At 49.2% G+C, this 25,230-nt stretch overlaps 1 protein-coding gene and 1 pseudogene across 1 annotated transcript; one reads left to right on the top strand and one right to left on the bottom strand.

The window, feature by feature from the left end:
- The first annotated feature begins 37 nt into the window (after positions 1-37).
- On the top strand, positions 38-15,683 carry LOC123116393 (L-type lectin-domain containing receptor kinase IX.1-like; annotated as a pseudogene).
- Positions 15,684-19,110: 3,427 nt separating this feature from the next.
- On the bottom strand, positions 19,111-21,803 carry LOC123116392 (tonoplast dicarboxylate transporter). Its single transcript, XM_044537356.1, has 6 exons — positions 21,164-21,803; positions 20,605-21,091; positions 20,240-20,283; positions 20,033-20,128; positions 19,431-19,941; positions 19,111-19,360 (listed from the first exon to the last, which is right to left on the bottom strand). Exons 1-6 carry the CDS (start codon positions 21,617-21,619, stop codon positions 19,326-19,328), a joined length of 1,629 nt encoding a protein of 542 aa, XP_044393291.1. The 5' UTR covers positions 21,620-21,803; the 3' UTR covers positions 19,111-19,325.
- Between the last annotated feature and the right edge of the window lie 3,427 nt (positions 21,804-25,230).

Genomic DNA, 25,230 nt, shown 5'->3' with positions numbered 1-25,230 from the left:
ACGAGCAAGAGCTTGCACATAACGTATTTCATAGGCCATGGTGATGAAGAGAGCCAAGTGCTTTCTTTTCCCCGGCTTCCCATACTTGCGCCTACTCATCATGGCTAGCTGCCTTCCTCATGTTACCTCCCTTAGCTTCAGCTACAACTTCTCCGGTGCCGGCGTCCTCGCCGGCGCCGACCTCAAGTACATGAACGACTCCGCCCCCGCCCTCAACCGGATCGACCTGAGTGACCAACCACTCGAGGAAGTGGAGCACCGGCCGCGTAGCCCACGGGCAGGCGGTGCGTCTCTGGGACGACAGCGCTGGCAAGGTCGCCGGCTTCACCACCAACTTCGCCTTCGCCATCAAGCCCGCCAGCGATAACAGCGCGGCAAGTAGAACATTTTCTCATGACATGCATGGCGTTCGTACGTTTACCAATCGCTGCTTGCGCTACAGAGAGGTGATGGCATGGCGTTCTTCGTGGGGTCTTACCCGCCGAGCATGCCCACGGACGCGACGGGCGGGTACCTCGCGCTGTACAACAACCGCGACAACCCGGCCAACACCGACTTCCCGCCGACCGTCGGCGTGGAGTTCGACTCGTTCAGGAACTTCGGCTGGGACCCCACCGACACCAACTGCCACATCGGCGTCAACGTCAACAGCATCAGGTCCATGGAATACACGGCGCTGCCGGACGGCATCTTTAACGGGTTCATGTCGGCGAAGGTGAGCTACGACGCTCAAACGGCCACGCTCTCGGCCACTCTGCGGTTCGACGACTCGCCAGGGCAGATCACATACGCGGTCAGCGCAAACGTAGATCTGCGGAAAGCCGGTCTGCCGCAGGACGCGGCGGTTGGGTTCTCGGCGTCCATCGCGGACTTGATCGAGCAGCATAAGATTCTTTTATGGTCGTTCGACTCCACTATGTCCGGTAGGTGCCTTCGCTTGTGTTTACCTATGTTCAGCTTTTTTTATATGGAAAAAAGAAGAGGCTATGTTCAACTTCTTTACCGACTTAGGAATCATCTGAGAATATGTAAATGATAGTTAATTTGGGCAGCTCTGACAGAAACCCTTACCTCTCCTTCACCTTAGGCTGATCATAGTGGCGAGTATCATATACTCGTATCATGCATATGATACTAGTATATGATACTACCTCCATGGTGCATATTAACATAAAATAGTATCATAGATGATCATATTTATTGTCATGCACGACACAAAGTAGCATAGCATTTAACATGATACGGTGTCTACCTATGTTACTCTAACTCTCTCTCTTCATTAATTGTGTGTCACATAAGCATGTTTGCTAGTCCCAAGTGCATGTTACTGGTGATGTTACCTCCACTATGGCCAGCCTTATAAGAAAAGTGCCAAAATAATGAAGAGTGAGCAAAAACAGACGTGGATTCTTGGAACATGGTGCTAGGCACACCCTGTATAGCATTTTAATTTTAAAAAGTAAAAAAATGTTAGTTTTTTCATAAAAGACCATGTAAGTCATTTCTTCTTGAAACTTTATGCGAGAGTATAACACTAGGCACTATTCATTAAAAGAAGTTTCAAAATTGTTTGACCTTTTTATATTTAAAAACAAAATCCGATTAGGGTGCGCCTAGACCAAGGTTCATTTGGGTATTTTCGGAACAAAACAAACTATAATTTTTTTTCTACGGTCCCTTCTATTGCCATGTTTTTAAAGTTATCCTAAAATCAACCCTCTAAATTTATACTCCTTTCTTTTCGGTTTATAGGGCTTATCTTAAAATTTTGGTTTTTTCATTTTATAAGGCTCAATTTGGTTGTTCCCCATCACATGTTCAGATTCCAAGGTGCATTAAATCATTGCATGCAAGTATTAAGAGAAAATTGACCAATGCATGTACTTTATGCATGCATGCATTGCAATTAATGCATTGATAAACATAATTTTTTGAGAAAAATAAGAGCATTAATTAGGTGCTTTTGCAAACTACAAAAATATCCCACCACTCACCATCTACCTTGGTTGGTGAGATTTTTGAATTAAGCCCTATAAACCGGAAAGGAGGGAGTATACAGAGAATAACAGAATATGCAACGCTCTCTATATACTTTTTGGTGCCGGGAAATTTCATTCCTACCCGAGCACTTGCGCTCATCACTGTCCGTATCGCCCTCGCCGCTCTCATACGGCCGCAGCCTCATCCCCCTTCCCGCGCTCCAGCCATTATTCCCCACGCCCCGTCGCCATTCCCTCGGCTCCACCACCGCTCCCACAACCCCCATCATAGTACCCCGCCTCCTCACATTCGCACTGCAACCGCGTCCCTCTGTCATTCTACAGAGATCGCGGGTAGGGGTGTCTGCTTTGCATGTCGATGCTTCTCGACGCTGGAGGGGGCCTCCTCGCCCGCTCCCTTCCCAGGCGCCCCGTCCAACAGGCGCAACCTCCGCTTCGCGCAACGCTGGCGGGGTGTTTGAAAATATGTTGAACACCACATACTCCGAAGACACCATTAATTGGTACAATATCACTAACCCAGGGGACTAGGGCATTGCTCAGACTGGAGTGAAGAGAATGATCTACGCGTCCATAGAAACCTCCGATCACCTAGGTCGACGCCATGGGCGTAGCTGAAGAGGAGAGCATGCTCTAGGCTGCCACGTGCACTTCTAAGGCCTCCTAGGCGGTCGTAGCCAAAGAGGAGAGGATTCTCAAGGCGGTCATGGATTCTTCTGCCACTAGGGCCGAGTGGGAGGCCTGGAGAAGGGGTGTCTAGTCTTCCTTCGTTGTCGTTATAGAGATATCTTCGCACTCCACCTCTAATGACCACGATAACGGCCACGAGCCTTGTTATGTCGTTAGACTGCACCATCTTTGCCTTATAATATATGTTTATGTCGCATCTGGAACTTACCTATGTTTAATTATCCTTTTGTGAAGCATTTGGCCCTTATCTAATGTTTAGTTTTATGTAGTATCATGCATTACCTTAAGTATGTTCTGTTTGAATTTGCATTTGGAAGTTTGAAAATTATGCATTTGAAATGCTGCTAAATTGTGTGGTGTGGAAACATAAAAGTTTGAAACATATTTGTGTGAATTTGCTGAAATAAAGTTCTTTTACACACATATTAAGAGAAATAGAATAGAAAAATATTATAAAGGTAGCTGTTTTCAGGGAATCTGAAGTAACACGGCTCTCCGAAACCTTAAAAAAGGCTCTAGCTTTAAAGTCATTTTTAAGGCTCGTCATTTAGGGAATCTGCTAGAGTTGCTCTTTGCCATGTACACAGCATTAGCTCTGGTGCTTTTGTTCTGCTCTTTTTGAGGCAGCCTATTACTATTTTTTCTATTATTGTAGCACAAAAATTGCCAATTACCTAAATGATAAGGGCAATTGCACAATAAAAGGTGTAATCATAGCACAAAACAGAAATGTAATTGCATAAAAAGTGCAATTGCAGAAACAAAAAATATTGCACAAAATGTAAGTGATATGCTTGACAAACAAATATAACTCCAAATTAATAGAATTGTATAGGTAACGAAAATACACAATCAAAAGCCTTGCAAATAACAAATACCAAACATAAAATTATATAACATGTAACAAAAATAAATAATCAACCCCGTGCAAATACGAATAGAAAACCATAATTTTTATAGTTAACAGAGACAAATGATCAAATTCCTTTCCAAAAAGAAACTAAAAAAGTAAAATTTTATTGCTCAATCAATTGAGATTTACATTATTTTGTGTTTGAGCTATAATTTTTTCAGTTCATGTTCAACTCCAAAATAATATTTTTCCAAACAACAACCAAATTTCGATTTTTGCTTCGAACGCGACCATAAGCGTACAGTGAGAGTCATATGAAAGCAAACATAAAAAAGAAAGTGGGTTTTTTAGGACATGTGCAGGTGAACCCCTTATTTGGACCATCAAGTTCTTTAAGATCCATGCTCTCTCTAGAACATTTTACCTTAGAACTTTATGAGTCAATTATCACACAAGTACTACCATGTGCAGAAAATATTTCAGCTTTTTTGGGTGCAAGCATAAATTTCTCGATTTATAAATTTAGAATAAAATTTATTATTTTAGAAATTTCTGTTGCGTCAAAAATATGAAGCAATTTCTACACATGGGAGGATTTATGTGATGCTGACCTACAAAGTTTCAAGTCCAAATGTTTTTTATTTGGGAGAAACAAAAAAAGTATTTTGGAAACGAACTTTGATGCAAAATTAGTTGGTATAGATAAGAGGTGCACCTACACGCGTACTCAACTACAACTTTCGTTAGGTAGTTACTCTTTTTCTTTGTGCAACTCCGTAGTTTCATACTCCAGAGTATTACTGATTTAAAGTGCAAATTAGATGATCTTCTTAGAGCATCTTCAGCCGTTGGCTCCCCCAGGACGCATAAAAATCGCGCCCTGGGGGCGAGCCAGCAATTCGTTCGGCGCTAGGGGCGGTTTTATACCCAGTCGTCGCCCCCAGCTCGCCCTTAGGCGCCGATGTTGGCCCACTTTTGAAGCCCCATTTCAACGAAAAGGACCCATATGAACAAGAATAGGCCCATATTCGGCGTGGTTCGCCGTGGCTCGGCGTTCAATTATCAACATAAATATATTTTTAACACATATTTCATCACAGAAAAATGAAATACTTCAACAAAATAGTACAACAACAAATAGTTCAATACAAATTATATAGTTCAACAAATAAAAACTCATGTTTCATCACATGTCGCGCCCGGCGTCGCCCTTGAGCCTCCATAGGTGCTCTATCAGATCTTGCTGCAGTTGATGATGCACATGTGGGTCTCGGATCTCCTGACGCATACTGAGGTAGGCAGTCCAGGTTGCCGGTGGCTGGTGATCAACTTGGGCAAGAGTACCCTGCCTGTGGTATGGTTCAGTGTCAAACACTGGCTCTTCCTGCTCGCTCTCAATGATCATGTTGTGCAAGATGACACAGCAGGTCATGATCTCCCACATTTGATCTTTCGACCAGGTCTGAGCGGGGTACCGGACAACAGCAAATCGAGATTGGAGCACACCAAATGCCCGCTCGACATCCTTCCTGCAAGCCTCCTGAATCTTCGCAAACCAGGCTTTCTTGCCTCCAGGCACAGGGTTTTTGATGGTCTTCACAAATGTCGACCATCTCGGATAGATGCCATCAGTTAGATAGTACCCCTTGTTGTAGTGCCGCCCATTGATCTCGAAGTTCACCGGAGGAGAATGACCTTCAACAAGCTTGGCAAAGACAGGAGAGCACTGCAGCACGTTGATGTCATTGTGAGTTCCTGGCATACCAAAGAAGGAGTGTCAAATCCAGAGGTCCTGTGTGGCCACCGCCTCAAGTACCACACTACAACCGCCTTTGGCACCTTTGTACATCCCCTACCAAGCAAATGAGAAATTCTTCCATTTCCAATGCATACAGTCGATGCTTCCAAGCATCCCAGGAAATCCTCTTGCTGCATTCTGTGCTAGGATCCAAGCAGTGTCTTCCGCATTGGGTGTTCTCAAGTATTGCGGTCCAAACACTGCCACCACTGCCCGACAGAACTTGTAGAAACACTCTATGCTGGTGGACTCGGCCATGCGCCCATAGTCGTCATGTGAGTCACCGGGAGCTCCGTATGCTAGCATCCTCATCGCTGTCGTGCATTTCTGGATCGAGGTGAATCCAAGTTTGCCGGTGCAATCCATCTTGCATTTGAAGAAGTTGTCGAACTCCCGGATGGAATTCACAATCCCGAGAAAAAGCTTTCTTCTCATCCGATAACAGCGCCAAAATGTTTTGTCACCGTGAAGTGGAGCATCGGCGAAGTAGTCGGAGTAGAGCATGCAGTAGCCTTCGAGATGATGTCGGTTCTTTGCTTTCACCCCCCCCCCCGGCGCCGAGCCACCTCGCCGCAGCTTTTCATTGCTCGCTAGCAGCTGGGCGAGGGCGGCGAGCACCATGAGATGCTATTCTTCCTGGACGTCGGCCTTGGCTTCCTCCTCCAGCAGCGCGGCGAGCACTTCCTCGTCATCCGAGTCCATCGCCGAGGCAGACAAATCGCCGAACACCTTGCACCCGGTGGGCGTGCACCCGCCGCTAAACTGCCCCTCCGCGGCCGGAAACGCCCAGCTGCTGTCGGAGGGGCTGCCGCGGCGAACCTCTGCTATTTTTCCGGCAGGGAATGGCTATCTACCGGCTATCTACCGCTGAAGGGCGGCGGGCGGTGCCGGGATATAGCTAGTGGCGGCCGAGAGCGCGGGGGTGGGAGGCGAGTCGGGGAAGAAAATCTTAACTTTTCACCTGACGGCGTGGGCCAGCCGCGCTTTTCCCTTGCGCCGGAGCCCCCAAGCGCCCCCAGCGTGTCGGGTTCGGTCTGCGGCCGCCGGGCGGAAAAAAGGGCCGAACCGGCGCTTTCCGTCGTCCTGGGGGCGCGACTGGGGCTTTTTTGGCGTCGACGCCGAAAAAGTCGCCTGGGGGGCCTGTTAGGGGCGCGGCTGGAGATGCTCTTATGTGGCTTATAGTTTTATGATACATTAGAGCATCTCCAGCCGGCCCCCCGAGACACCCCCCAAGAGGCCTTTTTTGGCGCCGGTGGTTAAAAACCATTCCAGTCACGCCCCCAACATCTCATTTTTCGCTGGATTAACCCAAAAACTCAGCCGGCGACCGCAGGTGAAACCTAGCCCACCGGGAGTCACTTGGGGGCGGAGAGAGAAGACTTTACATGCAATTGGCCTATAGTCAACCTCCCATCCCCTCTCTCTCCTTCTTTTTCTCCAGGTCCCACCCTCACGTGCTCGCCTTCCCTCTCCCCACGACGCGCCTGCCTCCCCGCCTGCTCGACGTGCTCCCCCTGCGTGTTCTGGCCGCCCTCGACAAAGCGGAGTGGAGCTCGTGGCCAGGCGTGGACGGGGCGAGGGCGATGGCCTCTGGGGAGGCCACGAGCAACTCCGAGGTCGGGCGGGGCGGAGCATGGCCGGCGAGTTCACGGCCCGGCGAAGCGTGGCAGGGGCGGAGCGACTACAGCAAGAGCTGGCGTGAACTGGGTCGCGTCCCGGCTCCCGTTGGCCTCCCGCAAGTACGAGCTGGTGCGGGGGCTCACGGAGCTGGTGCGACCGAGAAGCTCGCAGCCGAGCTCCTGTGGCTCGGGCAGAAGTGGCCGGCAGCAGAGCGGGTCGCGGCCGGCGGGGCATGCCTGGGCTAGCGGGGCGCGCGAGGAGTGGTGGGGCATCTTCACGCCGGACCAGTGCTCCGGGATCAACCGCTTCGTCGCGCTCTTTGTCGTGCCGCCGCTCTCCTTCCACCACGTCGCGCCATCGCCGTGCCGCTGCACTCCATGCTCCAACACCACGCCGCGCCCCAGCAACCTCACCAACACCGGCCGGACAGGCGCAGGGCACGCAGTCGCAGCCGAGGCTGCGGTCCGACCGCCTCGCGGAGCTGCTCAGGGCGGAGCCGTCCGAGTGCGGCGACGACGAGGGCGAGGCGGACGCGGCCGTGCGTGGCCGGGCATGGTGCACCACGGGCATCAGCAGCCTCGACGGGTTGGCCAAGTGCGTGACGAGGAGGAGTCCATCGACGTGATGTGGAGCCGGAGAGCATGTAGCGGGAGCGGCCGGCGTGGTGCGCCTCAAGGTGGAGCCGGGAGGAGGCCGAGGCAGCCAGCCGTCGCCGTGCGTGACGAGATGCAGTCTGCGCGGGTGGAGAGAACGTCGGCGGCGGCACCGGGGGGTGCGCCGAGCTCGAGCAGCGCGTCGCCGGCGGCGGAAGACGAAGACGTGGCTGAGGGAGTCGCCCGGTCGGCTGGGGTCGTCGCCGACGAGCTCAAGCTCACGTGGCCCGGCAGTGCCCACAACATGTTTGTTGTAATGACAAAGTGAAAAAGAAAAAATAAGACACAACCTGGGAGGCACAACGGTTGGAAAATTTTTGCACCCAAAGACAAAGTTAGCGTCGGGGCCTCCCTAGGAGGCCGAAAAAACGCCTCCTGGGGGGCACAACGGCTTGAGATGCTCTTACGTGACTAGGTTTGGGTATGAGATCATACACGCAAGAAACATGTGGATGGAATACATTCATAAATGTGGTATTGTAGATGTTGATATTTTATTCTATAAATCTTGGTCAAACATACATACGTTTGACTTTCACGAAAATTGATAACCTTATATTCTGCAATGGAGGGAGTAGTTGGATTTAAAGCTAAAAAAATTAAGCGTAACAAAATGTTTTATTGTTTAGTTGTTGTTGTAAGTTCACAATGCACTACGTGACTATTTATTTTTTGAAACAAGGCAAAAGACTTGCCATATGAAATTTATTAACTTGATATGTTTATTGATAGATTCAAAGACGAAAAACAGAGGTCTAATTGCCGGGCTAGTATCCGCTGGTATCTTCGTATTGCTCGTCATAGCCTCATGGCTCGGCTACCGCAATTGTCTGAAAAGGAAGGGTATAGCATCTAGAGGTGCAAAGACCCCTCTTGACCAAGACATGGACAACGAGTTTGAGAAGGGGGTGGGGCCTCGGAGATTCAGGTACAACAAGCTGTCGCGGGCCACTCGGGGATTCTCCGACGATGAGAAGCTAGGCGAGGGTGGCTTCGGGGCAGTATATCGAGGGTTCTTGCAAGACCAGGGGCTGCATGTGGCCATCAAGAGAGTTTCCAAGACGTCGAGTCAGGGGAGGAGAGAATACATCGCAGAAGTGACCATCATCGGTCGGTTACGGCATCGCAACCTTGTCCAGCTTGTCGGGTGGTGCCACAAAGCCGACGAGCTCTTGCTCGTCTACAAGCTTATGACGAACGGCAGCCTCGATGCCCATCTCTACAATTCCACGGAAGTCCTAACATGGGCAACCAGGTACCATGAATTTGAGTGTATTTTTTCAATTGTTTCTAAGAGCAAGTATAATAAGTCCTAGTCAGCAGGCTACAAGATGTTTCATGTAAGCAAAATCCTATATGAAGGAGTGAGAAAGGGAGAGAGAGAATGAAGCGGGCGCTTCGGCTAGCGCCCAGCTGCAGCACACTAAACTAGAATAAATCGCCCGCATGCAGCCGATGTGAGAGCTTTTGGCCGGCGTTTCCACCTCTCTTCCAATCACGTGAGTGCCTTGTGCTTCTTCACATGCAAACAATTAATGATACAATCCATATAACAGCTAACATACAGCCAACCTATTATATGAGTTAACTTTTACAAGAGCTACAAGTGACATGGCACATTCTTAGAGCCAGCAGCAGGCTCTTCTATTAACCGTGCTCTAAGTCTCACCTACTGGTTTATGATGCAACATGAAGTTAAGAGATGTGGAATTTTGAGCAGTTGTGTAGATGTCGACCTAAAGTTACAAAAAAAGGTTTTATTTACCATCTGCTTTAGACATATTAAATAAATCAAGATGAATTCTCGGTGAACAGATATTATTTACACTTCAAGGTCACAGAGTATATTTTTGGTATTTGTCTTGTGGATTTTTTCTAAAAAAGGAGGTTCAAACCCTCATTTTTCTGGTGACATGTACAGGTACCAGATCATACTTGGCATGGGGTCTGCTCTGACATACCTGCACCAGGAGTGGGAGCAGTGCGTGGTGCACAGGGACATCAAGCCGAGCAACGTGATGCTTGACTCATCGTTCAACGCCAAGCTGGGAGACTTCGGGCTCGCGCGCCTCGTCAACCACAGCAGCGGCGCTCACACCACGACGACGTTGGCCGGCACCAAGGGCTACATGGACCCGGCGTACGCGGTGACCATCCGGGCTAGCGCGCAGACCGACGTCTACAGCTTTGGGGTCGTCCTCCTGGAGATCGCCTGTGGCCGGAGGCCCGTCGACCCGCAGGAGGAGGAGAGCAAGGTCCTGCTCGTCGAGTGGGTCTGGGGGCTGTACGGGAGAGATGCGCTCCTCGACGCGGCGGACGCGCGGCTGGACGGCGACATGGACGAGCGCGAGATGGAGTGCGCGCTGGTCACGGGCCTCTGGTGCGTCCACCCGGACTACGGCTTCCGGCCGTCCATCCGACAGGCCATGAGCGTGCTCCAGTTCGAGGCGCCGCTTCCGGAACTCCCCCCGGAGAGGCCGATGGCAGTGTACGCGCCGCCTCACGGAGGGTACAGATCGAGCTACACGTTGTCGACTGTGTAAGACTTAGGGTTTTGGAAAACTGCACGACACCCGTTAAGGATGTGGCTATCTCATATATATAAGGGGTACACCAAGGTGTACGATACAATATACAAGACATATACAGAAGCTATATGTAAATACAGCCTAACACCCTCCCTCAATCTTAACTATGCCCTAAAGTACAAAGTATGTTAAGATTGCGCCTGCAGCCTACAAACTGAGGTTGTGGAAGAGACTTCGTGAAGATGTCAGCAAATTGATCTTTGGAGGAGATGAACTTGATGTGAAGTAGCTTCTGTGCAACACGTTCCCGTGCAAAATGATAGTCAACTTCTATGTGCTTTGTCCGAGCATGAAACACTGGATTAGATGAGAGATATGTAGCTCCAATGTTATCACACCAAAGGACAGGCGGCTGAGTTTGAGGAACTCCCAACTCTCTCAATAAGGACTGTACCCATATGATCTCAGTTGTAGCATTTGCAACAGCTTTATATTCTGCTTCAGTGCTACTCCTGGACATTGTAGCTTGTTTGCGAGCAGCCCAGGCGATCAAGTTAGGACCAAAGAAGACAGCATGTCCCCCCGTGGATCGCCTGTCATCTGGATTACCAGCCCAGTCAGCATCTGAAAAAGCAGAAAGCGTAGGAGACGGTGCTGGCTGAAGGAGCAAACCATATGAGGCAGTAAAGCAAACATAACGAAGAATCCGCTTCACCGTTGTCCAATGAGAAGTCCGAGGAGCATGAAGAAATTGGCACACACGATTGACTGCATATGAGATATCTGGCCGAGTGATAGTTAAGTACTGCAGGCCACCAACAACGCTACGATACTCAGTGGCGTCATCAGAGGTGAGAGGATCTCCATCAAACGCAGACAGACGATCAGTAGCAGACATAGGAGTCATGACATGTTTGCATTTAAGCATACCTGCCCGTCGCAACAGGTCCATCGAATACTTATGATGTGTGAGTGTCAAGCCAGCAGAAGAACGTGAAACTTCCAGCCCAAGGAAGTAATGCAACGTTCCTAAATCCTTTACCGCAAAATCTCCACTCAAGGAAGATATCAGACGGTCAGCAGTAGCATCCGAGGAGCTAATGAGGATAATGTCATCAACATATACTAGAAGATACATCGTCACCTGAGGTCGATGCAGAAGGAAGAGCGAGGTGTCAGGAGTAGAGGGAACAAAACCAAGTGACCGAAGAACAGAGCCCAATCTGGCATGCCAAGCACGAGGAGCCTGCTTCAACCCATAGAGCGCCTTGACCAGGCGACACAGATGATGAGGACGAGCAGGATCAACAAAACCAGGGGGCTGACGCATATAAACCTCCTCATCCAGAACACCATGAAGAAAGGCATTCTGAACATCCAGCTGATGAAGAAACCAGCCCCGAGTAACAGCCAAGGACAACAGAAGTCGAATAGTTGTTGGTTTGATCACCGGACTGAACGTATCCTCATAGTCAAGACCATACCTTTGCTTGAACCCTTTCGCCATTAATTGTGCCTTATAGCGTTTAATAGAACCATCAGCATGCTTCTTAACCTTGAAGACCCACTTGGAATCAATGACATTGACACCAGAGACCGGAGGAACAAGCTGCCAAGTACCATTTGTCAACAATGCCTGATACTCTTGCTCCATAGCTTGACGCCAATGAGGAATCCCGAGAGCAACCTGGAAGTGACGCGGTTCAGCCGAAGGGTCTTCCTTGACATGAGCAACACATGCCACAAGCCAGGCGACCGTCCCATCTTTGCGTTGCTTGGGACACACAATACCGGATCGACTGCGAGTGTGTGGTCGAAGAGGAACGGCCGTAGGTGGTGCAACCAGTGGCAACGGCCCCGGCGATGAAGAAGTATCTGACACAGCCGGTGACGATGCAGTGACAACAGGCGAGGACGAGGCCGACCCAGGCGAGGCCGACCCGGGCGACAGACTCGACTGGATGGGCGAGTCAGTCGGCTCAAGGCCAACTGAGGCGCGGCAGCCCAGCCCAGGCGAGCTCGCCGGCTCAGGAGAGGCCGGCCCAGATGGGAGCACCAGCTCGGGGGAGGCCGGCCTGGATGGAATCACCGGCTCGGGGGAGGCCGGCGCAGGGGAGACCAGCCCGGGCAAGGCCGACCCAGGCAAAACCGACCCAGCCTCAGAAGAGGCCGGCACGGACGGAGCCGACGCTGAGGCGCCCAGTCCAGGCATGCATGGCGCATGCACAAGGCCATTCGCCACGTCGGGTGCAGTTGATGGCTCCGGCTCCTCCAGCAACTCCAGGCGAACTCCACGACCCGTTCCTGCAGCATGATTAGGCAACAACGCAGGAGAATATGCAATATCAACAAATCGAGCAGGCAGTGGAGGGGTGGATTGCAAGGAGGAGACTGGAGGTGTGGGAGTTATGGATAAAGACGAGAACGGGAATACACTCTCGTCAAACACAACATCACGCGAGATGTAGACACGGTTGGATGGAATATGAAGACACTTGTACCCTTTGTGAAGAGAGCTATACCCAAGAAATACACAAAGTTTGGACCGAAACTCGAGCTTGCGCTTATTATAAGGACGAAGATGAGGCCAGCATGCACAACCAAAAACTTTGAGAAAAGTATAATCTGGAACCTCATTAAGCAATAGTTCAAGTGGTGTTTTCATCCCAAGGAGACGTGTAGGAAGCCTATTTATAAGAAAACAGGCAGTAGAAAAAGCATCACTCCAAAAACGAAAAGGTGCTGATGCATGAGCAAGTAAGGTGAGACCGGTTTCGACAATGTGACGATGCTTACGTTCAGCCGTGCCATTCTGCTGATGTGTATGAGGACAAGACACGCGATGCGAAATCCCAAGCTTATTAAAAAAGGAATTGAGGTTGTGATATTCACCCCCCCAATCTGACTGAACATGAATAATCTTATGCTTAAGAAGACGCTCAACATGAGCTTGAAATTGCAGGAACACATCAAACACATCGGATTTACGGTTGATAAGATAAAGCCAAGTGAACCGACTATAAGCATCAATAAAACTGACATAATAATTATGACCGCTCACAGAAGTTTGGGCATGCCCCCATACATCAGAATAAATAAGCTCAAGTGGAGTTTTGACGACACGACTCGAATTAGAAAACGAAAGCTGATGACTCTTGCCTTGTTGACAGGCATCACAGACTGTGGCAACATCTTTATTGGACACAACGGGAAGACTATGACGATGAAGAACACTACGGACTATGGGAGTGGCAGGATGGCCGAGCCGTGCATGCCAATGAGTAGGCGACACACGGACACCAGTGAGTGCTCGAGGGGCAGAAGGCAGATCAAGTGCATATAAGCCATCGCGCAGGCGACCTCTAAGCAGAACGTCCCTCGTGGCCCGATCCTTGATAAAAAAATAAAAAGGATGAAACTCAGTGAAAACATTGTTATCACGAGTAAGCTGAGGAACAGACAATAGGCTACGAGTAGCAGAAGGAACTCTAAGGACATTACGAAGATGGAGAGATTTCTGTTTATGAGTTAAAAGAGAGGCCTGACCAACATGTGATATGTGCATACCTGCTCCACTGGCGGTGTGAACCTGATCATTACCACGGTATGGCTCCTGAACTGAGAGTTTGCCCATCTCGCCCGTCAAATGATTCGTAGCGCCCGTGTCCATATACCATGTTGGATCAATGGGATATGATGTAGTGTGGCCTGCTTGACGAGCAGGCTCATGAGTGGCCAAGGCAGCTTGTTTCTCGTTGCCTTTGCCATTGTTGCCGACGCCGAGGAAGTCCTGCTTGAAGCGGCGATGACAGCGGGAAGCAACATGACCTGGGATGTTGCACAGTTGACAAGGGAGCTGAACGCCACAAGAAGGGTAGGAGGCACACGAATGACCACCCCCGGTCGTGGGGAAAGGGGCTGCGGCAGGCGACCGCGGAGCCTGCAAAGTCAATGGTGCTGTTTTGCCCGCTGCAGTTGACTTGAAGGGCTTCCCTTTTCCACGAGTGGCAGCGTTGGCAGCCATGAAACTCGGATTGGTACGGCGAGACTTGATGCGCTGTTCCAATGGAGGTGGTGAAGTCCTCTTTGCGAAGCGGTTGACCAATGGAGGCCAGAGTGTCTGCGAGACGCGTCATCTTGCCGAAGTAGTCGGTAATGCTGAGGTCAAGAAGCTTGGTCTCTCCCAGTTCCGTACGAAGAGTGTGAGCACGAGCCTGCTGCTGAGATGCAAAGCTAGTGTGAAGGGCAGACCACGCCTCCTGGGACGTGGCAGTGAAGAGAACCAAGGAGGACACCGCCTCGGTGAGCGACGACTGGATCGCCGAAAGTATGGCCTGATCCTGAGCCACCCACGCATGGTATGCCGGGTGATGTGGTGGAGGACACGGCAAGGAACCGTCGACGTAGCCCTCCAGATAGCGACTGCGGAGAAGTGGCAGCACCTGTGCACGCCATGACAGATAATTGTCCGTCGTCAGCTTCACTGGGATCAGATGCGCGAAGTAAAACGGCGTGCTGGCCACAGCATGATCAGCAGGAGGAGGCGCCGTGTAGTAGGTCATGTGAGATGATCCACCAGATGCAGCCATGGCCGGAGGGTAGTAGCCGCCGTAGGGCAATGGCGGCGGCGGGGCCCTGTCCGACCCAGCGTTCGCGGCGACAGGTGAAGGCGTGTAGGGCGCGTAGGGCGCCGCTGCAACAGCGGCAGGAGACGCAGCTGCGGCGGGCGCGTAGGGCGGCGCCCCGTAGTGGCCCGTTGATGAAGTAGCGGCCCCGTAGGGGCCATAGGCCGCCGATCCAGCAGGGACGGGCGCCGCCCCGTAGGGGCCTGCGGGCGGGAGTGGAGCAGCCCTGTACGGGCCGTAGGCTGCCGATCCAGCGGGAACGGGCGCCGCCCCGTAGGGGCCTGCGGGCGGCAGTGGAGCAGCCCCGTGGGGGCCGTAGGTGGCCGATCCCATCCACGGACCGGTGTACGAAGGATCCCCGGGGCCGGCGGAGGCGCGGCCGGTGACGACGGCGGTGGCTGATCCGAGGAGGCGCCTACCATCGAAGATTGGCCGGTGTAGACCGAAACCAGGGGACGCGAGGAGAGGAACGGCGACGCAGGCGCCGTGACAGAAGCCGGCGCGACGGCGGCGACGGAGTTGGGCGCGATCGCGGTGGCGGAGGCGGCGGCGGCAGCAGCAGCGGAAGACATAGGACCGGTTAGGGTTGATACCATGTAAGACTTAGGGTTTTGGAAAACTGCACGACACCCGTTAAGGGTGTGGCTATCTCATATATATAAGGGGTACACCAAAGTGTACGATACAATATACAAGACATATACAGAAGCTATATGTAAATACAGTCTAACAGACTGGGAGTTCCGGCGCCGGCGGACGCTCGTCCACAAGTGACCGGACGGCAGCGAACAGCCGTTCATTTGCCATTGCGCCCACGACGAGTCAGACCACAAGGCCGACCGCCGCGTCCACGCCTGACCAAACTCACGCCCCCGGCATGACTGGGCATGTTCAGTCCACGAACTACTCTTCCTAGCACAATACTGTCAAGGTGCGACTGTTTTACTAGGAGTTTATGTATGTATTCACAGTGCCAAAGAATGAAAAAAGTTATAGAAGTGTAATGGGCAGAGGGGAACTCTACGTATGTACCGCTACACGCCTACACGCGAGACATATGCTTCCATAGCAACCCCTAAAAAAAAAATGCTCCCATATCACAACCAACCGATGCCGCCAGCCCACCGTATATGGTATGTTCCCAGTCAGACTGTCAGAGAGTCTCGTTTCAAAAAAAAGAAGAAGTTATTTTTCTTTCTCGTTTCAAAAAAAAAAGACTGTCAGAGTGGTCTGCACGACAATGATTTGTAGCGTTTAGGATTCGTATATATTGATATGAGTGAAGGAAACGACTGATCTGATAGATCCAGCGTCTAGCAACTAGGATTAAACCTGATTCATGTAACCTTCTCAATAGTCGATACAAATCACATTCTTAGAATCCCCTTGGTCCAAATGGATTTGACAATTTTGTGGCCTGGAACTTTAACCCTATGAAAAAAATAAAAACATTGTTCAGTATTTTATAAAAATGTTCATCGCTTTATATTATAAAAATGTTCAACATATACTACACAAATGTTTAGTGTGTATTCAAAATATGTTCATTCTATATTAAAGAATTTTTCACTGTGTATTTCAAAATTGTTCACCCTTTTTAAAAAATAAAAAAATATAAATCTATATATTTCTTGAAATATGAAATATTTCTGGAAAATCAGTCATTTTTATTTTATGAACAAACTTTGGAAAAAAGGATTATTATTATTAAAAATCTGAAGAAAAACAATTAAAACATGAACAATTTTTAAAAGTCCCAATATTTTTTGTATTTCAATAAAAATTAAATAAAATAAAAATAAGGGGAAAATAAAAAAACTTGAAAGAACAAAAAAATAACAAAAAAGCATCAGATGGTAAAACGTAAAAAACTGCAGGGAACGAACATACATCGTGCGAAAAGAACTACGGGTGTAAACTAGGCTTTGCCAACTAAAATGGGTTGGGTTGTGGTGTCGTTGCCTTGATATCTATATAATCTCTATCATCATTGTCTTGAATCTTCTGCTAAATTATAAGTCTGGGTTGGGCATAGCGGACCTAATTCCGTGTGCCTGCTTCTATGCTCGGTCTTCCAGACGCCTGGAGTCCTCCTATTCAACGGTAAATCCTATATTGCGAGTGAACAACACTAACCACTATGCCATCCTCACGCTTGTGTATAGCTACTTGTTTTATTACATTTCTATGTATAGCAAAAGCCCCTATGTTTTCTCTTTTTTTTGGTGTTATCTTTTTATTTTCTTAAATTAGTAAAAAATTATAAGTCGATGTTTTTTCAAAATTGATGAACCTTTTCAATTATAATAAAAGATCAAATTTGATGCACTTGTTTTCTAATTCGATGAACTTTTTTTGAAAATCAACGAACTTTTTTCATTTTTGGTGAATTTTTTCTAAGAATCGATATTTTTTTTAAAAAAAATCAATGAACTTTTCCCAAATTGATTAATGTTTTTCAAATTCGATGAAACTTTTTAAGTTTGTGGGATTTTTTCCAAATTCGATGAACTTTTTATCAAATGTTCACGGATTATAAAATTGATTTACATCTTTACCAATTTTCGCTAATTTAAAATCTGTAATGGTTTTAAAATTGTTATGAAATGATATCACATAATTTTAATAAAATGTACACAAATTAACAGTTGCTTCAGAAATTATAAAAATGTATAAAATATTCACAATTTTAAAAGTTTGTTTATAATTTTAGAAGTGTTGAAAAACTTTGTCGATTCCAATTTTTGTCCAAAAAAATGCTTGGATTTAAAAAATATTCGCAAGATTTTATAAAAGTTCATGAATCTGAAAATTCTTCAAGGATTTGATAAACTATTCACATAGTGGAACAAATGTGCCAGAATTTTTAAAAATCTTCGTGAATTAGGGAAAAAGAAGAAGAAGAAAGGACCAAAAGAAAATTAAACAAGAAAAATAAATATGAAGAAAATAGGACATGAGAAAATTAAAGAAAGCGGGTAGAGCAAAAAAAAACCAGCTGAGCCTTCCCTTTTTTTGAGTTGAGAGCAGAGCCTTCCCTAAATTGGAAGAAACACTCGGATATACCGGCCGAGTAGAGCGCGTGGGATGTGCATTTGATCGATCACCCCCCAACACGCGTTCAATAGGAAATGCAATCCGTATATGTGCGTTACTACCACATAATATAAGCATCAGGAAATACAAAATGACTAACTAACGGGGGCACGCAATTTTGTTGGGCGTAGGAGTGCTCGAGGGCTCGACGTGGAGCACCCCAATGCCGCCACTTATTGCACGCGGGGCACTTCACACATTAGAACTGCTTTTCCTGGCTTTTTTTTTCCTTGTTTCTGTTTTGGGGGGCTTTTTAGTTTGATTTACTCTGTTTTTTGTCTTTTGTTTTCCCTGCTTTTTTATCAACCCCTTGCGAAGCATTGGTTCTTTCGAAAAGCATGGATGTGCTCATATCTGCTCTCTCGTGGGAGCATAGGTTAGATTACACATAGTAAGTCACATGTTTGTATTCGTTGGGAGCAGACGTTGGAAACTTGCATGTTAGTGCTAGTTGGAAGCACACGTTACGAAGCACAAATTAGTACTAGCTGGGAACATAGATTTTTCGAAAAAAGTTATTTGAAACATGAGATCTGGTTTCATAGATCTCAACGTGGCGAATGCAACTATGAAAATGGTTCATAATTTGGACACATGATTCAGGAGATATTTCGTTTTGAAAAACCGAAACCAAAGAAACACAAACAAACCCAGCAAAAGTCTCTGTTTTATTCTATATGTATACTCAACCTACATTTCATAGGTTATACCGATCACTTATGAGTCCCAAGCAAATCAGCATTCAGCAGGTGTCCCCATGCCGAGGGGATGAGAGATTAGTATGTTAGTATCAAATCGTGTCGTGTCTTATCAACCACGATCACAATGCAGGATATCGTGTCGAATGTTCCGGTCAATCATCACCGGAAGCGATAAGATGACAGGGAAAGATGTCAATAATCAAGGCATTGCTTGGGACGTTCTGCGACTTGCTACTCATCATGCAATTGTTTATAGGTGGTGCAATCATACGATCCTGATCTTCATAGTAGTGGATTTGTGTGTGTATACATACAGAGACATGGCTGCTATCAGGTCTTGATATGGTGTACTCCCTCCGTCCGGAAATACTTGTCATCAAAATGAATAAAAGGGGATGTATCTAGATGTATTTTAGTTCTAGATACATTTCTTTTTGTTCATTTTAATGACAAGTATTTTCGGACGGAGGGAGTATAAGATAAGGCGATTGTGCAGTCTCCAGTTGATCTATACCCAACTCTACCTTGTGGTTTCAGAAAATGAAGGAGCTGCAAATTTCGGTATATTCATATGGGAACCGTTCGATACAAATTTTACATGCCGTCTCGTACATAAAGAAAAGAATATGACCCCATATCGTTCGTGAGGCAATGACACTGACTATACACTGTACAGCCTCAACATCCTACTACTAGACATACTATAAACCTACACTCTACACTCTACAGATTGATGAAATGTTCAACAAATATTAAGGTTCCTATACCTTCTGATCCATACCAAAAACAGCAACACCTGCATCAAATCAAGAGAAGGTCATGATTCTGCAGATTTTCTTGTTCAAGAGTCTGAAGTCTGAACTTACCTAGCGTTGGCAGCAGGACGGTGAGAGCCGTGACGCCGACGATTTTGATGGGCATGCCGGTGACCACCATGTCCTTGATGGTGACGTAGCCGGTGCTGAACCCGACGGAGTTGCCGGGCGACCCGGTGGGCAGCAGGTAGGAGAGCTGCGCGCCGACGGCGCCGGGCACCATGAGCAGCAGCGGGTGCACGCCGATGCTCCTGCCCAGCTCCGCCAGCAGCGGCAGCACCAGCGTGGTGGTGGCATCGTCGGAGGTGAACTCCGTGAGGAGGCCGCTGAAGGCGCACGCCACGGGCGCGACGGCCAGCGCCGGCGCGCCCCGCAGGAAGCCCAGCCACCCGGCGAGGATGTCCGTCAGGCCGCTCGCCTTGAACCCGTCGGCGATGGCGAAGCCGGCGCCGAGGAGGAGGACGATGTGCCACTGCAGTCTCCGGCACTTGCCCCAGTCCATGAGCTTCTCGCCGTCGCTCTTGCCGCTCGGGATTATGAAGAGCAGCGTCGCCATCATGATCTGCATTGCGATCAAGATGGGGTGTCCCGTCCCTTGAGCTCATGTGGCAGACTGTCCCTGAGAAATGATTGAATTTGTGGAGTCTACTTACGGTGACTGTTCCATCCCCGACATTGCCGTGGAAGAGAACCGACCACCCAGGGATGTCGTCCGTCAGGCTCCTCGTCATCCACAGGACGATCAGGCCCTGCATGAATCACCCATTGATCCATTCAGTTATGTTGCACTAGCACTCTGTTTCTAGGTTCAGGGAAAAAATGGCCAGAAAATTGTACTGATTGACAATGTGCAAACTTACCCCAAAGACGGCAAGAACCATCTTCTCTGCAAAGGCCATTGGACCTGGCACAAATCAAAATGAAGATCCCTATCAGATAACTAAACGATGGAATTTCAACGGGTGCCAAAGGGCAAATGTCAGTTTACTCCACGAAATGTTTGACCAAGATATTCAAATTGGCCAGATCACCAGAACATAGATGAATACTACAGCAGTCATTTTCCTCAAGTGCAATGCGCAGAGAGAGAGAGAGAGAGAGAGAGAGAGAGAGAGAGAGAGAGAGAGAGAGAGAGAGAGAGAGAGAGAGAGAGAGAGAGAGAGAGAGAGAGAGAGAGAGAGAGAGAGAGAGAGAGAGAGAGAGAGAGCAAGAGAGATAGGGGTACCAAGCAAGCTGAGCTCCCTCCTGAGATGGGTGCGGTCAAGGTAAGCGGAGAGCGCCCTGCCGGTGTTGTTGGAGCAGTACATGAGGCAGAGCGTGGCCCAGAGCGCCGCGAAGAGCACGAGCGACATGGGGAGGCCGAAGGACATCCAGGAGCTGAAGGTGATGGGCTCCTCCTCCGGGAAGTAGGTGGACCACATCCCCACCAGGATGATGTTGGCGCCCGTGCCGGTGAGCGTGGCCATCCCGCCGATCGCCGACGCGTACACGACGCCGAGCACCACCGCCTTGGAGAACCGCCTGAACTCGCGCGCGTCGGCGCCGGCGGCCGCGTCGCCGGGGAGCCTCTGCAGGATCCCCGTCGCCACCGGCATCATCATGACGGTGCACGGCGTGTTGTGGATCCACATGCTGATGAACATGGTCGTGCCGCAGATCCCCAGCAACAGCAGCGCCGGCTTCACCTGGTCCCCGCAGAACAGCGACGTGATCTGCGCGCGGGCCGAACAATGTCAGTACGCTGATCAAGCCGGAAGAATCAATTACTAAGAGCACGTGCGTACGTTGAGGGCCAGGCGGCGGTGGATGTTGTAGTGCTCGATGGCGAGGGCGAGGATGAAGCTGCCGAGGACGAGGGCGATGACGTCGTCCATGTAGGCCTTGGCGACGGCGTCGGCGGAGGAGACGCCGAAGACGGGGAAGAGGAAGAGCGGCGCCATGGACGCGACGGCGAGCGGCACGGCGTCGGTGATCCACCAGATGAACACCCACGCCAGCACGCCGAGCATGTTGCGCGCCGCGGCGTGCCCGGGGCCGAGGTCGACGAGCGCGCAGATCAGCGCGGCGGCCAGCGGGCCGGCCGCGATCGACAGGTACCTGTTGGCGAGCAGCGACGCGACGAGCGGCGAGCAGGAGGAGCGGTGGGCGCCGTCGTCCGCCGTAATGTCGTGCAGGGGCAGTAGCGACCTGGTCACGTCCTCCGACGAGCTCTCCCAGTGGCCGCTGCACCGCGGGTCCATGGCCGGTCGAATCCAACAGATCGTTACGGGCTGCTTTCGTTTCGTTCCGCCGTCGATGATCTGTACCCAGCCACGCGCGCTCTTGGTTGCTTCTTGAGGTGTGGTGTCCAAAAAGTTTGGTTGCTCTTATCGGCGCGGGAACACGGCACTGCTGTTCGATTGGAAACTTGGCAGGCGAGTTCACCTCGTGATTTACAGTTTTGGAAATGCATGGCCAGACAGCTTCGGAAACGAAAGCAAATAATGCATGCAAGCATTATTATTTTTTTGCGGGCAAAATCAGAGAGCTTTATCCAACAAAAGTGTTCCCCGCGCAATCAGCCAAAAGGCCGGTTACCAAAAAACTAGGGGTCTCCTCGAGCCAACATTCGATCACATTCAATGTGCATGCACGTTTTGCACATAGATGTGCCGGTAAGTTTGCTCACCTATTTACATGTTGAATCTCAAAAACAGAAAAATCACAACTAAGGTCTCCTATTTCATTTAGGATAGGAGCCACAGTCGAACGTGAATTGTGGCGTGTATGCCAGAGTTGCACTAACTCCTGACAGTCAGTTTCCATTATCACATGCGATAGGCCTCGAAGTTTTGCAAAGAGCGTTCCTTCTCGCATTGATAAGGCTTCCATTATCAGAGGATCGGATATGTCACCGAATAGCTTGCACCAAGCTCCTAGTAGCGCGGATGCTGACCGGGCTATGCCACCCGCTCCTCCTCGACCCTCTGCCACATTGAGTGCTCCATCGCAAGATATCTTGGTCATACTTGATTCGAGCGGCCTCCATCCATGACCTGGTAACACAGTCGCTTCATTGCGGGGTAGCTCCAGCAGCGCTAGGGCCTCCGGGGAGATCTAATCGCGACTGTTGGGTCTCTCCCCTCTTCCCCATGTTTGATCCGGTTGCGGGAATGCCAGATTGTCCACATGATGGTGATGATTTTTGTGCGATCTACATCCCTGATCCGATCGCCACATAGTATATCTCTGGCCCACGAGCGTGGGTGCAGTCGAGGGAGTCTGAGATCAAACCAAGCACTAGCTTCGCTCCAGAAATGTCGTGCATGGGAGCATTGTATTAGCGCATGCATGAGATCCTCCTCTCTTTCCATGCACACTTTACAAGTGTCTAGAACTGAGATGTGACAGTGCTTGAGGGTACATTCATCAGGTAGAATCCCCCGCAATACCCTCCACCAAAACACTCGTACCTTTGGGATCACTTTGAGTTTCCATAGGGTTGTCCACATCTGTTTATCATCCGTTGAAGCACCGGTAGTCGTCCCTTCTTCTAGAGCTAGATGCTCGTTTTGAGTCACTAGAGCACGTTACGTCGATTTAACAGTGTAGTTGCCTGATCGTTCAAAGGCCCAAGAATAAAAATCCTGTCCTCCTCCCCTCCTGATTGGTATATTGAGAATAGCATCAACATCTGGGGCGATAAAAGTTGTCCTTAAAAGATCCTGCTTCCATGACCAGTTTTCGGTGTCAATGAGATCCGAAACTGTCTGAACATTGGTGTTGGGAGGTCTAAACAAAGGTTTCATGGAAATAGTTCCTGGAATCCACTTGTCCGTCCAAGCATCAATCGAGCTCCCGTCTCCCACTCTCATAATAAGTCCCGCTTGTAAAGCTTTCCTGCCAACAATGATAGCTCACCAAGTAGCAGACGTTGATTTGGGAACAGTAGCATGCAAGAAATCTGTGTCAGGAAAATAGTGTCCTTTCATTACCCTTGCGCATAGAGAATTAGGGTTCGTCATAAACCGCCACCCATGCTTCCCGAGTAGCGCAATGTTAAACTGATGGGGGTCACGAAACCCCATACCCGAAGGAAATATGCCCTAGAGGCAATAATAAAGTTATTATTTATTTCCTTATATCATGATAAATGTTTATTATTCATTCTAGAATTGTATTAACCGGAAACATAATACATGTGTGAATACATAGACAAACATAGTGTCACTAGTATGCCTCTACTTGACTAGCTCGTTGATCAAAGATGGTTGTGTTTCCTAAACCATAGTCATGAGTTGTCATTTGATTAACGAGATCACATCATTAGTAGAATGATGTGATTGACTTGACCCATTCCGTTAGCTTAGCACTTGATCGTTTAGTATGTTGCTATTGCTTTCTTCATGACTTATACATGTTCCTATGACTATGAGATTATGCAACTCCCGTTTACCGGAGGAACACTTTGTGTGCTACCAAACGTCACAACATAACTGGGTGATTATAAAGGAGCTCTACAGGTGTCTTCGAAGGTACATGTTGAGTTGGCGTATTTCGAGATTAGGATTTGTCACTCCGATTGTCGGAGAGGTATCTCTGGGCCCTCTCGGTAATGCACATCACTATAAGCCTTGCAAGCAATGTAGCTAATGAGTTAGTTATGGGATGATGCATTACGTAACGAGTAAAGAGACTTGTCGGTAATGAGATTGAACTAGGTATTTAGATACCGACGATCGAATCTCGGGCAAGTAACATACCGATGACAAAGGGAACAACGTATATTGTTATGCGGTTTGACCGATAAAGATCTTCGTAGAATATGTAGGAGCCAATATGAGCATCCACTTTCCGCTATTGGTTATTGATCGGAAACGTGTCTTGGTCATGTCTACATAGTTCTCGAACCCGTAGGGTCCGCACGCTTAAAGTTAGATGACGGTTATATTATGAGTTTATGTGTTTTGATGTACCGAAGATAGTTCGGAGTCCCGCATGTGATCAGGACATGACGAGGAGTCTCGAAATGGTCGAGACATGAAGATTGATATATTGGACGACTATATTCGGAGACCAGAATGGTTCCGGGGGTTATCGGATGAATACCGAAGTACTGGGGGGTTACCGGAACCCCCCGGGGGGTTAATGGGCCTCATGGGCCCTAAGTGGAGAAGAGGAGGGGCGGCCAGGGCAGGCCGCGCGCCCCTCCCCCTCTAGTACAAATAGGACAAGGAGGGGGGTGGCGCCCCCCTTTCCTTCCTCTCCTCTCTCCCTTCCTTCCCCTCTCCTACTTGGACTAGGAAAGGAGGGAGTCCTACTCCCGGTAGGAGTAGGACTCCTCCCTGGCGCGCCCTCCCCTGGCCGGCCGGCCCCTCCCCCTTGGTCCTTTATATATGGGGGCAGGGGGGAACCTCTAGACACAATGATTGATCATTGATCTCTTAGCCGTGTGCGGTGCCCCCCTCCACCATATTCCACCTCGATAATATCGTAGCGGTGCTTAGGCAAAGCCCTGCATCGGTAGAACATCATCGTCGTCTCCACACCGTCGTGCTGAAGAAACTCTTCCTCGAGGCTCGGCTGGATCGGAGTTTGAGGGACGTCATCGAGCTGAACGTATGCTGAACTCGGAGGTGCCGTGCGTTCGGTAGTTGATCGGTCGAATCGAACTCGGAGGTCGCATCACCATGATCTTGTGTGTGCGTAGGATTTTTTTTTGAAATTACTACATTCCCCAACAGTGGTATCAGAGCCAGGTTTTATACGTAGATGTTATATGCACGAGTAGAACACAAGTGAGTTGTGGGCGATATAAGTCATACTGCTTACCAGTATGTCATACTTTGATTCGGCGGTATTGTTGGATGAA

This window comes from Triticum aestivum, chromosome 5B (genome assembly GCF_018294505.1).
Source record: "Triticum aestivum cultivar Chinese Spring chromosome 5B, IWGSC CS RefSeq v2.1, whole genome shotgun sequence".
Taxonomy (NCBI): Eukaryota; Viridiplantae; Streptophyta; class Magnoliopsida; order Poales; family Poaceae; genus Triticum; species Triticum aestivum.
Note: the sequence above shows the minus strand (reverse complement) of the source record. Positions and strands in the feature narration are given on the sequence as shown.